We start from the raw sequence: 15,559 nt of genomic DNA on the forward strand, positions 1-15,559 counted from the left end.
ATTACTGTATCTTTGTAGTTAAGGTTTGAAGAAATGGATTGGTAAGACCTCCACCTTTATTCAAGATTGTGTTGTTGGCTATTCTGTGACCCTTGCAAGTCCATGTGAATTTTATTATCTGTCAGTTTCTACAAAGAAGCTAGCTGGGATTCTGATAGGGATTTCATTTAATCTTTAGATCATTTTGGAGAGAGTATTGTCAGCTTACAGCTCTTGAGTCTTTCGATTGTGAACATGGGAAGTTTTCCCATTTTTTAAGATCTTTTGAAATTGCTTGCAACAGTAATTTGTTTTCCAAGTATAAATTTTGTACTTCTTTTGTTAAATTTATTCCTGAATATTTTAATCTTTTGATGTTATCATAAATGGAATTGTTCTTTTGATTTCATTTTTTAATATTTCATGGCAAGTATATATTAACACAGTTGACTTTATGTATTGATCTTGCATTCTGTAACTTTGCTAACTTTATTAGTTCTAACAGTGGGTTCTTTAGGATTTTCTTGTCTGCAAATAGAGGTGGTTTTACTTCTCCCTTTCCATTCTGGGTGCATTTTATTTCCTCTTTTTGCCTAATAGGCCTAGCTAGAACCTCCAGTACAATATTGATGGAGCAGATGCCCTTGTCTTTTTCCTAATCTTGAGGTGGGGGGATCATTCACTCTTTCACCATTAAGTATGTTTTCATAAGTGTCCTTTATTGAGTTAAGGAAGTTTCCTTCTTTTCCTAGTTTGTTGAGTGTTTTTGTCATGAGAGTTGTTTTTTTTTTTTTTTTTTTTTTTTTTCGATACGCGGGCCTCTCACTGCTGTGGCCTCTCCCGTTGCGGAGCACAGGCCCTGGACGCGCAGGCTCAGCGGCCATGGCTCACGGGCCCAGCCACTCCGCGGCATGTGGGATCTTCCCAGACCAGGGCACGAACCCGTGTCCCCTGCATCGGCAGGCGGACTCTCAACCACTGCGCCACCAGGGAAGCCCGAGAGTTGTTTTTTATCAGATGCTTTTTATATGCCTATTCAAATAATCATGTGGTTGTTTTTTATTCTCTTTTGTGTTTAATCTGATGAAGTATATTATATTAATTGATTTTCAAATACTAAACCAACTTTGGATTCCTGGGATGTTCATTCTCTGTTATCCTTTTTCTGTGTTAATGGATTTGGTTTGCTAATATGTTGTTAAAGATATTTGCACCCATATTCAAAGGAGATAATGGTTTGTAGTTTTCTTTTGTAGTTTTCTTTTCTTTTACTGTCTTTCCCTGGGTTTGGTATCAGGGTAATGCCTGCCTCACATAATGAGTTAGGAAGTGTTCCCCTCCTCTTCTATTTTTTGGAGGAGTTCTTTAAGAATTTATATTAATTATTTAAATATTTGGCTGTGATGTTACCTGCCTGGGCTTTTCTTTGTGGATTGTTTATTGATTGTTAAATCAGTTTCTTTATTTGTTATAGGTCTGTTCAGTTTGTCTGTTTCTTCTAGAAACAGTTTCAGTGATTTGTCTTTTTAGGAATTAGTCCATTTCATCTAAGTTACCTAATTTAGTGGTGTGCAGTCGTTCATAATATTGCTTTATAATCCTTTTTATTTCTGTAAAGTTGTTAGTAATGTCTCCTCTTTCATTTCTTTTTTTTTAACATCTTTATTGGAGTATGATTGCTTTACAATGGTGTGTTAGTTTCTGCTGTATCATGAAGTGAATCAGCTATACGTATACATATATCCCCATATCCCCTCCCTCTTGCTCTCCCTATCCCACCCCTCTAGGTCACAAAGCACCGAGTTGATCTCCCTGTGCTATGTGGCTGCTTCCCACTATCTATCTGTTTTACATTTGGTAGTGTATATATGTCCATGCCACTCTCTCACTTCGTCCCAGCTTACCCCCCTCTTTCATTTCTGATTTTGATAATTTTAATCTTTCACCTAGCTAAAGGTTTATCAGTTTTGTTCATCTCAAAGAATCAGCTCTTGGTTTCATTGATTTTTCTTTATTTTTCAGTTTCATTAATTTCTGCTCCTTTATTTATAATCTTTATCATTTCCTTCTATCTCCTAGCTTTAGATTTAGTTTGCAGTTCTTTGTCCATTGTCTTAAAGTGGAAGATTAGGTTATTAATTTGAGATTTTCTTCTTTTATAATACATTTATACCAATGTCTTTTATAAGACGTTTATACCAATAAATTTCCATCTGCAAGGATTTTAGCTGCATAAATTTTGGCATATTGTGTCTTCATTTTCATTCATCTCAAAGTATTTTTAATTTCCCTTTTGAGTTCTTCTTTGACCCATTGGTTATTTAAGAATGTGTTTATTTCCATATATTTGTGAATTTCTGTCTGCTTTTGATTTCTAATTTCATTCTGTTGTTGAGAACATACTTGATATTATTTCATTCCTTTTGAATTTAGTGAAGTTTGTGCAGTGACCTAACATGTCCTCTCCTGCAGAATGTTTCATGTACAGTTGAGAAGAATGTATATTCTGTTGAGGTGAGATGTTCTTTAGGTATCTGTTAGGTCTAGTTTTTTTTAGAGTGTTGTTCAGGTCTTCTGTTTCTTTCCTTGCAGATCCTTCTATCTAGTTGTTTTATTCATTGTTAAAAGTGGGGTATTGAAGTCTCTTAACTATTATTGTTGAAATGTTATTTCTTCATTTCTGTCAATTTTTGCTTCATGTGTTTTGTGTTCTGCTAAAGTGTGTTTCATCTTATGATTAGTATAGCCTACTTCAGCTTTCTTTTGATTGTTGTTCATATGCTATATCTCTTTCCATCTTTTTTACTTTGAGTCTTTTTTGTATCAATGAATTTAAACTATGTCTCCTATAGACAGCATGTTTGGATATTGTTTTATCTAATCTGAAAAATCTCTGCCTATCGATTGGGCTGCTTAATCCATTCACATTTAATGTTATTATTGGTATGACTAGATTGATGGCTGTCTTTTTTTGTTTTCTATGTGTCATTTCTTTTTTTGTTTTTCTATTCCTCCTTTAGTGCTTTCTTTTGCATTGAGTACCTGTTTTCTAATGTGACATTTTAATTTATTTCATGGGCTCTTTTCTCTACCTATATTTTTTGTTATTTTCTTGGTGGTTGCTAGGGCTTTCCGTATACATATTAACATAATAGAATAAGCTTCAGATTTATACTAACTTAATTCCAGTTAGATATAGAAACATTACTCTTTTATGTCTCTGTTCCATTTTCCCTCTTTTTGTGGTATATATGTTATAGATATTATACCTATGAATGTTACAAACCCAACAATACATGTTATAATTATTACTTTATATAATGTTATGACTTTTAAAGAAGCTTAGAGGAGAAAGGAGAGTAAGTATATATTTATAATTTCTGTTATATTAACCTTATTTTTCATTTCTGGTTGTCTTTCTTAATTCCTGTGAATTCAACTTACCATCTAGATTTATTGACTTAGCCCAATACTGCTTTGCTCCACCTACTTCCTTTGTTTTATTATAGGCAAATATACTACATTTCTGTTATAGGCTCAACAGTCTCAACAATTCGATATATACATTTTGTTTTATATAATTAGTTTTTAAGTCATTTAAGAGAAAAGGAAATAGTCAATTATTTTGTCTTTTATAATTACCTTTACCAGAGTTGTTTCTTCATGTGGATTCAATATTACGACTGGTGTCACTTACTTTCAGCCTCAAGAACTTCCTTTAGTGTTTTCTGTAAAGCCGGTATGCCAGCAAAACATTCTCTCCGTTTTTTTGTTTATTCGGGAATGTTTGTTTTTGAACAATAACTTTGCCTGCATATAGATTTCTTGATTAAGAGGTTTATTATGTGAATATGCTAACCCACTGCCTCTGGCCTCCATCATTTCTCCTGATAAGTTTCTGCTGTTAACCTTATTGTAGTCTCCTTGTAAAAAATAAGTCTTGCTTTTCTCTTACTCCTTTCAAGATTTTCTATTTATGTTTGGTTTTTGCATTTTTGCTGTGATATGTGTATTTGGGCATCTTTTTGCATTTACTCTGTTTGGAGTTCATTGAGTTTCCTGTAGATTGTTTTTCAATTAATTTTGCTAAGTTTTCAGCCATTATTTTATTAAATATTTTTTCATTACTTCTTTCCTCTTTTTCTGGTATTCGCATTATGTTTATGTTGTCATTCTTACTGGTGACCTACATTTCTCTGTGGCTTTGTTCATTTTTCTTCTCCCCCCCCCCCCCCCCCCCGTTTTTGGATTATATCATCTCTTCCAGCCTATCTTCAGATTTGTTAATGCTTTCTTGTACTTCACATATGCTGTTGAATTCCTCTAGTGAGTTTTTCATTTCAGGTATTTCACTTTTGAAATCTAGAATTTCCTGTTGGTTCTTTTTATTATATCTATCTATTGATATTCTCTATTTGATTGTTATTGTCAAATTGGGACATTGATTATTGTCCCTTCCTTTACTTCTTTAATTATGGTTCCATAGTTCTTCGTGCATATTTATAATGGCTACCTTTAAGACTTTGTTTAATCCAACATCTGGTCACTCTCACAGGCACTTTCTGTTGCCTGCTTTTTTTTCTGTTTTATAGGTTATAGTTCATACTTTTCTGTCTTTGTCCATGTCTCATAATTTTTCCTTAGAAATTGGACATTTTCAATAATATATTGTAGCACTCTTGGTACTGGTTTCCCCCACCCCCCAAGCCAGGTTTATTGTTGTTATTTGCTTGTTTATATGTTTAATGAGCAGCTAGATTTTTTGAGTGAAGTGTATTCCACCTCCCTCTTCCCCCTACAGTGCTGAACCTTTTATGTTTCTCCTTGGCACAGCCTTGGATATGCCCATAGTTACTCTGGGATGACAGTGGTTTTAAAAAGGGTCTCTTTGTGTCTTTCCCTGAACATACCCTTCTGTTAAGCCCCACTAATTGCAGGAGGCTCCTCCTAGCTTTCCCCCCACCTCCCCTCCCCCAAGGTTCTCTCCTGTAAACTAGCTGGCCTCCATATTTTGTCTGTATTTCCAGTGATTCTACGCATTTCCTCCATTTGTCTTTCACCAACGGCCTTCACTGTTTTTGAGCATGCTCTAAAGTTTGAACTTCCCCAGCCTCTACTGCAAATGAAATCACTTTCTTTTGGAAGGTATTAAGAGCTGTTTTAAGGCCTGCTTCTCCGCCCCGCCCCCCCCCCCCCCCCCCACAGGGCACAATCTCTGAGCCAAGTTCTAAAGCTTGGTGTGGGAACAATGGTCCACTCACTTCTCTCTGGGTGACACTCCTGCTTTAGGCCCTGAGGGCTAAGTGGAGCATAAGAGCCTCACATCTTCTCAGCTTGCCTCTCCCAGCTTGGAATCAATGTCTTATAAGCCAGGACAAGGGCAGTTGAGGCCCCAGTATTCTCAGAAGTGCTACCCCCAAGATAATCTCTGGCTAAGCAGTGGGGACAGGGCAGAAAAGGGGAGCCCCCACCTCTCAGCCCCTACAATCCCCTACTTGCCCAGAACTTAGCCCTAGCAATAGGTAGGTGGGAGCAGGATAAGAAATGCCGATGTCATGCTCTTCCTGGGAAGATAGACCTCTACCTGAGATTTGCAGGCAGAGCAGCCCTCCTGTGTTCTGGGCTTCACCAGTCTGCAATTCCTGTTTTCTTGAGTTAGGAAGCAGTGAGAGGGGAGTGGTCTTGGTTTAGATATCACAAATTCTTACTGAATTTTCATAGATTTCCTTGAATATGTTTTTCCCTTTGCTATATGCCCTTAGAACTATTTCCAGAGACTTTAAATGGTTGGGTTTTTATAATTTTCTCCAGTTTTGCTGGGGAGTAGATTTGTGGAGCTCTGTATGCTGTCATGCTGGTAGTTGACAGGTTTTACATTTTTAAAGGAGAAAAATTGTAGCGAATATAATTGCATTCACACACACACACACACACACACACACACACACACTGTGGATAGGTTTCTTAATTATTTGTCTCTACTGGTCCTTAATCTGTGTATAAAAATAGTGCCAGTTGATGAGAGTTCTTTTACGCAAAGATGGAATGGGGAATAGAGAGATACACATTCATTTTATTCTGCTTAAATTGATGGTGAAACTGATTTTTCCACTGAGCTCTTTACATTTGTTCACTAAAAATATGAAGTATTTTTTTGTATTTTTATTAGTTTTGTAATCTAGGTCAGAATACTAATTCAAAGATTTTTGTTGTGAGTTGGGTTTGCTAGAGAGAGAGGCATCAACTTAAAAAATTTGTACAACCTAAAAGCTGAGAATTATGTTTTATTTGGTGGACTTACTGAGAAGCCAGTATATTTGAGGAAAAGTCATAAAATTATAAATCACATCAGTTCATTTAGTCCCATGTAATTAATTCCTGTTGATCTGGATGAAGTCATCAGGTTTTCTATTAAAGTTTTGTAATTTCTTACCTGGTTCAGGGGTATGACCTAAAAGTTATAAGGAACAATATTTACCAAAGATTGCTTTTATGAATCTTCGTTTTTTAAAAGCATCAGAGTAAAACAGTGATTGTCTATAAATGACAAGACTTAAAATGGCATGTTTAAAGATCTGATTACAGTGCAATTGACAAGAAACTTGGGTGTTTCTGTGACACACAACATTTTAAGATAATTATGAGTTATGACTTATAACATTATACCAGGGCATATCAGAATTTTAGGAATTAAATTTTGGGATATCTACACTAATGACATTTACTTATACAGTATAACCTTAGAAGATTTATCTCCAGTAAATGGCAATGCTCCTCAAGTAATTTAACATACCAAATAAGCCTAATTAGTTTAACATTCCTTTCTGAGATGTCTCAGAATTTCTTTGAAGCATCCTATAGTTAGCTGGAGGTCAAAAGAACTTCAGTTAGAATTTTATGTTTGGGAAGTTTGTCAAAAATATCAAAAAGTTTCAAAACACTTGGTAAAATCACTGTGAAACAATACTTGTTCACCTAACCAGAGTGATAAAAGATTTCACAAACAAATACAGATCACTTAAAGGCAAAGAAACTCATACAATCTGTTATCAAAAGCAGTATTCCAAGAAAACTGTTCTCTTAACAGAGAGGAACCAGCCTACTTTTGATAACAAAATCCATTTACATAATCAAATTTAATCTAATCCCAGCCTGACCATTTAATCTAATCCCAGCCTGACAAAACTCCTTTTCAGGGTTCCTTTTACAAACCTTCCACAATTTTCTGTACTCTTATTAGTTTGTCCCTTATTTTTTCATCTAGAAACAACTGGCTCTAGGACAAAACATTCTTTCCCCTTAACAAAATATATTTTCATTCCTCATGCCTTCTTTTGCATACATTTCATTTTCCTTACATACGGAAATGTTTCCCTTCTTATCTTTAGTAACTTTAACTACATATTAGAATTTTAACCCTTAAAAACCTTAATATTTAGAAAAAACCAACAAGCAGCAAGTAATTGTGAACTTTTTGTCATACCAGCATTTCCTGGTTGGAATATTCCATAACCTAGAAACATCCATCTTCTCATAGCATAATTTCTTCCCTCAATGTGGTTTAAGATGTGTCTAATAAATCCAAATTAGTCCCCTTTTGTAAGGAGACAGAGGTAGGTAAATTTAGACCTGTTTAGCAACTAATGTTCCAGTGTTTTATCTTATTTGAAATAACCTGGATATTCAGTGCATTCCCATCATTTAACTTAACTTAGCAAAACTCAAGTTACCAAAAATCTGGAAAAACTATTTTAGAGAGACATACCCAAAGCATAATTATTCCTAAAAGAGTTCACCTGAAAACTCTTATCTCATTTACCTTTATTTTGTAACTTATGAAAATCATACCAAGTTAAATTTTTTCTTGCTGACAAACTATATAACAGAAATAACATGAATTTATTGATCTTCGGTAAGCCTAGGTACAATAAAAGTCAGACATGTCTATTGATACTTCCTAGATCATGTGAACCTGAAATTCATTCTGGCCAGTTTCTTTTTTTATATATATAAATTTATTTATTTTTATTTTTGGCTGTGTTGGGTCTTCATTTCTGTGCGAGGGCTTTCTCTAGTTGCGGCAAGCGGGGGCCGCTCTTCATCGCATTGCGCGGGCCTCTCACTGTCGCGGCCTCTTGTTGCGGAGCACAGGCTCCAGACGCGCAGGCTCAGTAGTTGTGGCTCACGGGCCCAGTTGCTCCGCGGCATGTGGGATCTTCCCAGACGGCTCGAACCCGTGTCCCCAGCATTGGCAGGCAGATTCTCAACCACTGTGCCACCAAGGAAGCCCCCAGTTTCTTTTATATTTAGAAATATTTAGTTTATAAGCACTTACTTTTAAGTCAATTAAGTAGAACTCTTTTATAAGTTTAATTTTGGTAATGTTTTCCAGAGGTAGAGACATCTCATATATATAATGTACACACATACATATAAACAGACAAAGTCAGAGATCTCACAGCTTCACTTTAAAAAGTTAGTTAAGAATCAGGTATTAAAATATAAACTTACTAGTTTATAAATAACAGTTGGAATAAGTTAAATTTGCTGAGATGAGTAGGGCTTCACTATTTGTGGAAAAGACTTTTAAGATTTGTATTTGTCCTTGATAAACTGTTAAGGAGGCTATGAATTAGATTTTGGGTGAGGGAGCCTTTCCAGAGACTTGAGCTTAAAAAGTCCTACCTCCCCCACCCCGTGGCCTTTTTCTTCTAGGTTTCAGGTTTTACCAGACTGAACTAATTTGACTCACTTTCAAGTCACTGTGGGCTGTATTTACATTTCTAATTCGTAGAGATTTACAAGACAAAGACAGTTGCTTTTAATTCTCTGAAGAACTGGTCTTCTGCCAAAATGATATTAAAGATTGATTTGCCCAACTATATTTTCTTTAATTTGCTTTTTTTTTAATATCAGAAGATTTCCAACCAAACTGAAAATTGAGTTCTATGTTCTAGAACTTTAGGGTTCAATTTATCTTGCTTTCAAAGGCTTGCATAAGGCATTTAACAGAGACCCCCTTTCTGATTGCATAGGTTAGACCCAGAGCAAAATCTTTATTCTTCTTATTAGCCCCTGAATATTAGCTCCCAGTCTTGTACCATATTGAGGAAAGAAGATGAATATTTCTAGAGTTTATGGAATATTCCAATTAGGAAATGCTGGTATGACAAACAGTTCACAATTTTACTTGCTGCTTGTTGGCCTTCACTAGAGTTTAAGGTATTTAAGTGTTCCTTTTACTGTGTGGGTTCAGGTAACCCTACTGGTTTCTGTTAGTATGTTTAATTAATATTGTCTGAAGGGCAGATTTATATGCCCTGTCCAGGCAGGGGAAGCATTCCGCAATGAAACATGTCTATCTCACAATATAATTAGGCAAAAGAGATGTAACCGTCTTATATAAGATCTATTTAAATATATCAAATTTTATAAACTTTATCTCAGTTCTGTCAACTTTTGTACCTTTAACTTCAGTTTGTATTAGGACACTGTCAACACACCTTCGTCTTATAAGGAGTCCAGAAACTTTTCTTTTTATCCCAACCATTTAATCTGTTTTTATATAAAAGGCTTTGGGATTCCCAATGAGATGTTGAGGCAAAGGACTCAGGCCCCTTTGTTGATTTTTTTTTTAAGTTGATTAATTGGCCCAAGCAATTGTTGGTCAGTTATCTCAGTGCAATTTTTTCAGACTTTTTTTTACCCCAGACTCGTTTGGAGCCCTTTAATGTTGGGGACCAATAGGGGGATCCCTTTGACGCATCCAATCTTAGGTAGTGTTATATCAGAACCTTTTGTTTTAATCCCATTGACATCCATTTTATTTATTCTATTTTAAAATAACCATGTAAAATTTTCTTTATCCATTTGGGACGATGCCCTTTAAAATTTCTACCTTTTTTTTGAAGAAGTCTCTAGACTTTCTCTTCAGTTTTTTTCTTACTTTCCTGTTAACCTAATTAACATGAATTATCCTAGTGTGTTTATTAGCATCTGTAAGACCCATGAAGGGAAAGCAGAGTGCATAAATAAAGCTTCCCAAGCCATGTTTTCTTTTCGTTTGTTTGGGTTAAATTAAAGGAGTTCTCAGTTTAATCATTTTATCTTTTTCTACCTTCTGATTTGATTTTTTCATAGGTACCAATAGAACTGTTTATAATGAAAACTCTAAAAATTTACCAGTTTAGAAGTTTCTCAAATTTAAAAGATCCATCATCTGGCCATTAACGAGATATATCTTAATACGGACTCAAACCAATAAGAGGCATGCCCACAAGACAGTGTGAAGGAAGCCACCTAAACAAAATCCAGAAAATTTACTCCCCAAAATAGTAAAAGACCTTTGTTGTACAGGCTGATAAAAGGAAGGTTAAGACGGCAGAAAGCCCCCTGAAAGTTGGCACAGTCAGAAGATTGCTCAGAATCCCACTTTGTTCAGTGGGCTGCAAAATGGACACCATATGTGTACTTTATGGATGGCAGAGACCAAGTTCTCAAAACACACACACACACACACACACACACACACAATGCTGAAGAAGATTGGGTAGAACATTTACCTCTCAAAGACACGGAAAGTTAAATGCAAGTTCCCACTAAAAGGGCTTTTCCTTTACGGTCAGAATTCTGAAAATATGTTTTATCAAGCTGGATTTCTCTAACTTAACTGCATATGCAATAAAAGAGCCCCCATCTTAGTCATTTTCAGGGCAAGATTTCCTTTAATCCCCAATTGAAGTACTTGTAAATGTAAGTTTTGTATGTACATAAACCTGGTAATTTGTCACTCCTTTTGTTCTGAAAGTTTTATTCCCTGTTCTGAGGTCAGTTTGTTGAGATAAAGTAGCTAGTGACAATCCTGTGGTGGGCCAGGGTGCAGTTTGTGAGCTTAACTCCTCTAGGTTTTACCCTGGAGCTGTTTTAGCTCTCTTACGTGTCTCAGTTTTTCCCTTCAGTATCCTGAGACCACTGTGGGTGCTCAGATCATGGAGTGACCAACTCTTATGCATATCCCCTGCAGAGCAAATTTTTAATTAAAGTGAGTGGGTTTCCCTGTAGGGGCAGCTGCATATTATGAGGGCTTGCCTCCACCACTCCCACAAGCGTCTTAGTTGCCTGAAAAAGCCGTTGCCACCTGGGAGGAGATGTTCCTTTTTTGGAGCAGAAAGCTCTCATGAGATACCTCACTTTTATTACAATAAACTGTTAAAGTAGCCAATTCAAGGAAAAACGACAAGCCAGTCTTCTACCTAATTTACGCACTCCAACCTTACTCAGTGTCTTTCAGCTGAGCAAAGTCTTCCCAGTGTCTTTCAACTGAGGTTAACCTGCTCATTGTCTAAACTGAGTAAAAATCTCCCCAGTATCTTTCAACTGAGGGTAAACCAGGTACCTCTTCTTGAAACAAAGTTTCAAAGATAACCTGCTCCTCCAAAGAAGAGACTTAGGAGATTCGAGAACCAGGAGAGAGACTCACCCAAATTTGTCTGGACTCTCCGAGGAGGCAGACAGGCCCAAGTGGCCTCAGCTGGTACCAAGGCTCCAGATCCTCATAGAGTTCAGGCAAAGGACAGAAGTCTACTCTGGGTCACTTTGTTAGTCACCCAAACGGTTGACTGAAAAAAATTGCACAACCTAAAAGTTGAGAATTATGTTTTATTCGGCAGACTTTCTGAGACTTTAAGCCCGGGAAACAGCCTCTCAGATAGCTTTGAGGGACTGTTTTGAAGAGGTAAGGGAGGAGCCAGGATATATAGGATTTTTTGCAGACAAACAAAAACTAGGTGGTCAGAACATCAAAAGATTACAGTTAATTAAAGAAAACCAGACACCTCAAGTTAATGAATTTAACACTTTTATGTGTATCGGAAGATGTAAGCGTCTGGGCTTATTGAAGTTGTTCCTTTGATATGCACCTTAACTGCCCTGTTTTTCTCCATCCTGTATCCCCTCAGAGTGTACCATTGGGGGTGGCTGCGGAGGCTGATAGCTTGGTGGCAGGCAGCCTGTTTTATCTTGATCCTGAGTTCCCCTCAGGATGCACCATCAGGGGTGGCTTCAGTGGCTGATGGCTGCAGCATTCTTTGGCAGGTGACATGACATTCTTTGTCCACAGAGGGAAAGTACATACTGATGAAGAAAATATTTTGAAGCATTTTAAGGAGATACAAATGCATTGTCAATATTTATTTTGTATTTGTTTCTTTACATTTTATAATCTTGAGATTATCAAAATTATATTTCTCTTATGTGAAGGTTGATATTGTTGACCCACCTTTACCAAAGTACAGAACTAGAAAGTTTGCTGAGAAAAGTTTTATCATTTTAGGAAATAAATTTAACAGCAAGTTTTCATTTAATGCTACAATAAAGAATGCTTTCAAGAGTTTCCATAGTAACACTTGAAATACCTCTGTGATGTTGTAAATGGTTTTGGTAGTTCTACAAAGATAATTATGTATGAGATGATAGGGAGAATATTAAGTTTATAAATAAAATCTACAGAATTGGAATTAAACCCAATAACAGAGTTCTAGATTGTCTAGACACATTAAAGGTTCTTCATAAATCTTAGGTTATTTTTGTCCAAATACTCGTATGTCCTATAACACCTTGTAGTTAATTTATTCATCATATTGTGAAATGCATCTTACTTAGAGGGGTTTTTCCCCTCTGGAAAGCTAAATATTTTAATCACTGATTCTCCTTATGGTTCTTGGCCCCTTGGAAGAGTTAACAGTTGGTCATACTATTTACCTCATTTTAAAACTCATTTTGTATTAACTAAGATATATATAGATATATATATATATATATATATGCATGTGTGTGTGTGTACACACACACATAATCTTTGCAGATACAAGTCTAATTGAAAATACTGTCTTTGAATCTGTATCAAGCTGAAAAATGTTTTAAAACTTCTTTAAAAATAACCATATTTGGGCTTCCCTGGTGGCGCAGTGGTTGAGAGTTCGCCTGCCGATGCAGGGGACACGGGTTCATGCCCTGGTCCGGGAAGATCCCACATGCCGCGGAGCGGCTAGGCCCGTGAGCCATGGCCGCTGAGCCTGCGCGTCCGGAGCCTGTGCTCCGCAACGGGAGAGGCCACAACAGTGAGAGGCCCGCGTACCGCAAAAAGAAAAAACAAACAAAAAAAACATTTTGAATAAAAATATGTGCTGAGAAAAAACTAGTTTTCTTTTTGAATTGGAAAATGGAGCTTATGCTTTCTTTGAGGAAATTTGTACTCAGAAGTTTAAGATAATTATGATTGTATTTTTGGTTTGTTTTGGAAATATATTTTACTATTCTGAGGCAAATGGATGGTTTTATTACAGATTGTAGGAATGGATTCATGGTCATTTCTTGACAGTTTTTCACTTTTGCACAGGAACTGTGCAGGGTGGGTGGGAGGAGAACAAGTCATCACTTCTTGCCATGTTTCCCTCTCAATCAAAATAACTCTCCCTTAAGGGGCACCTGCCTACATTGTTGGTGGAATGTAAATTGGTGCAGCCACTATGGAAAACAGTATGGAGGTTCCTCAAAAAACTAGAGTTGCCTGCCATATGATCCAGCAATCCCACTCCTGGGCATATATCCAAACAAAATTATAACTAAAAAAGTTACATGCACCCCTATGTTCATAGCAGCACTATTCACAATAGTCAAGACATGGAAACCTAAATATCCATTGACAGATAAATGAATAAAGATGTGGTATATATATTGATACAATGGAATGCTGCTCAGTCATTAAAAACAAAAACAAAATAGTGAACAAAATAATGCCATTTGCAACAACATGGATGGAACTAGAGATTATCATACTAAGTGAAGTAAGTCAGAAAGAGAAAGATACCATATGGTATCACTTATATGTGGAATCTAAAATATGACACAAGTGAACCTATCTGCGAAACAGAAACAGACTCACAGACATAGAGAACAGACTTATAGTCTGACTTGTGGTCTGGGGAGGGATGGAATAGGAGTTTGGAGTTAGCAGTTGCAAACTACTATATATGGAATGGATAAACAACAAGGTCCTACTGTATAGCACAGGGAACTATATTCAATATCTTGTGATAAGCCATAATGGAAAAGAATATAAAAAAGTATATATATGTATAACTGAATCACTTTGCTGTGCAGCAGAAATTAACACAACATTGTAAATCAACTATACTTCAGTTTTTTAAAAAAACTTGTCCCTGTATCTAATTTTATGCAAAAGAGATTATTCAAATATTAAAAAGCAAAGAGGAATTCTTTACTGAAGAAAAAAGTCTTCTATTACTGTTCGAAAAATGTTGCTCTCAAACATAAATTGTCATAGTGCAGAAGATGTGATTAGTGTTAGGTCTTTGAGAATCATGTTTTTATTAGAGAATATAAAAGACTGAAAGACTTTTAATGAAATGATGTGAAATCACAGAGTAGAGGTGCCAGTATACTAAGCAATAAAATAATCTGCTCTGAATATATTTTTCATCTTATTTAATTAAGGTTATTTGAAGATAACATACTCATTTTCTGATACTGATAATTCCTTTGGTTTCTTTTTCTAATTCTGGCATACCTTGAAATAAAATTATAAACCGATCATTAGAAACTTAAAATGGCATATCAGTTGACAGTGATCATAACATTTAAATTTGTAAGTGTCAAGTAATTTCTGTGTTTTTTCATCCAGTGGAGCATGTTGAAGGATGAAAAGAGACAGGCTTCATTTCATGAAATTAACATTTATTGTGCATTACGTAAGTCATAGTGCTAAATACTGAGAACATAGTTCCTGTACACATGGAACTTAAAATTTGTGTGCCAGGGGCTTCCCTGGTGGCGCAGTGGTTGGGAGTCCACCTGCTGATGCAGGGGACACGGGTTCGTGTCCTGGTCCGGGAAGATCCCATATGTTGCGGAGCGGCTGGGCCCGTGAGCCATGGCCACTGAGCCTGCGCGTCCGGAGCCTGTGCTCCGCAACGGGAGAGGCCACAACAGTGAGAGGCCCGCGTGTCACAAAAAAAAAAAAAATTGTGTGCCAGTTTTTAAGAATTAATAAACTTCTTTTATCCTGTTTTTTTCTAGCCTAATTCTGGTGAACTGGATCCTTTATATGTAGTGGAAGTACTTCTGCGCTGTAGCAAAGAGAGCTTGAAAAATTCAGCTACTGAGGCTGCAAAACCAGCTAAATCTGATGAGAAAGGAGAGATGCAGGTTTGTACTTTATTTTTCATTTTCAGATTTCAGATATTTTGTACATTATTTATAATCACTAGCTTTCCTATATGTGATTATATTGAACATACTGTCATGATTTCCTAATTGGAAGTTTTCAAGGTATATGAAAGCCATCTAACACCAGTAGGATGATTAATCTTCTTATCAAATTATGGCAAGGTAATTAGTGACAAAGTGAAAGATAAAGAGAATTTAATCATTTAAATTTTCACATGAAGCTGGAATTTACCTGAGCTAAAAAAGATGTTTTATCATTATTTTACGATTGTATCATTTTACACTTTATTCCATCCATATTGTTTATTACATTCCTGTGAAAATAATGATTGAA

At 36.1% G+C, this 15,559-nt stretch overlaps 1 protein-coding gene across 6 annotated transcripts in view; it reads left to right on the plus strand.

Moving 5' to 3' along the window:
• Nucleotides 1-15,559, plus strand: part of MTREX (Mtr4 exosome RNA helicase) — a 136,109-nt gene that overhangs the window by 85,377 nt on the left and 35,173 nt on the right. For all 6 annotated transcript variants that reach the window (XM_033852861.2, XM_033852862.2, XM_073802118.1 and 3 more), the window contains one exon: nucleotides 15,076-15,204. In XM_033852861.2, the coding sequence (XP_033708752.1) occupies nucleotides 15,076-15,204 (129 nt within the window). The remainder of the gene's footprint in view (nucleotides 1-15,075; nucleotides 15,205-15,559) is intronic.

Source organism: Tursiops truncatus, chromosome 3 (genome assembly GCF_011762595.2).
Source record: "Tursiops truncatus isolate mTurTru1 chromosome 3, mTurTru1.mat.Y, whole genome shotgun sequence".
Classification (NCBI taxonomy): domain Eukaryota; kingdom Metazoa; phylum Chordata; class Mammalia; order Artiodactyla; family Delphinidae; genus Tursiops; species Tursiops truncatus.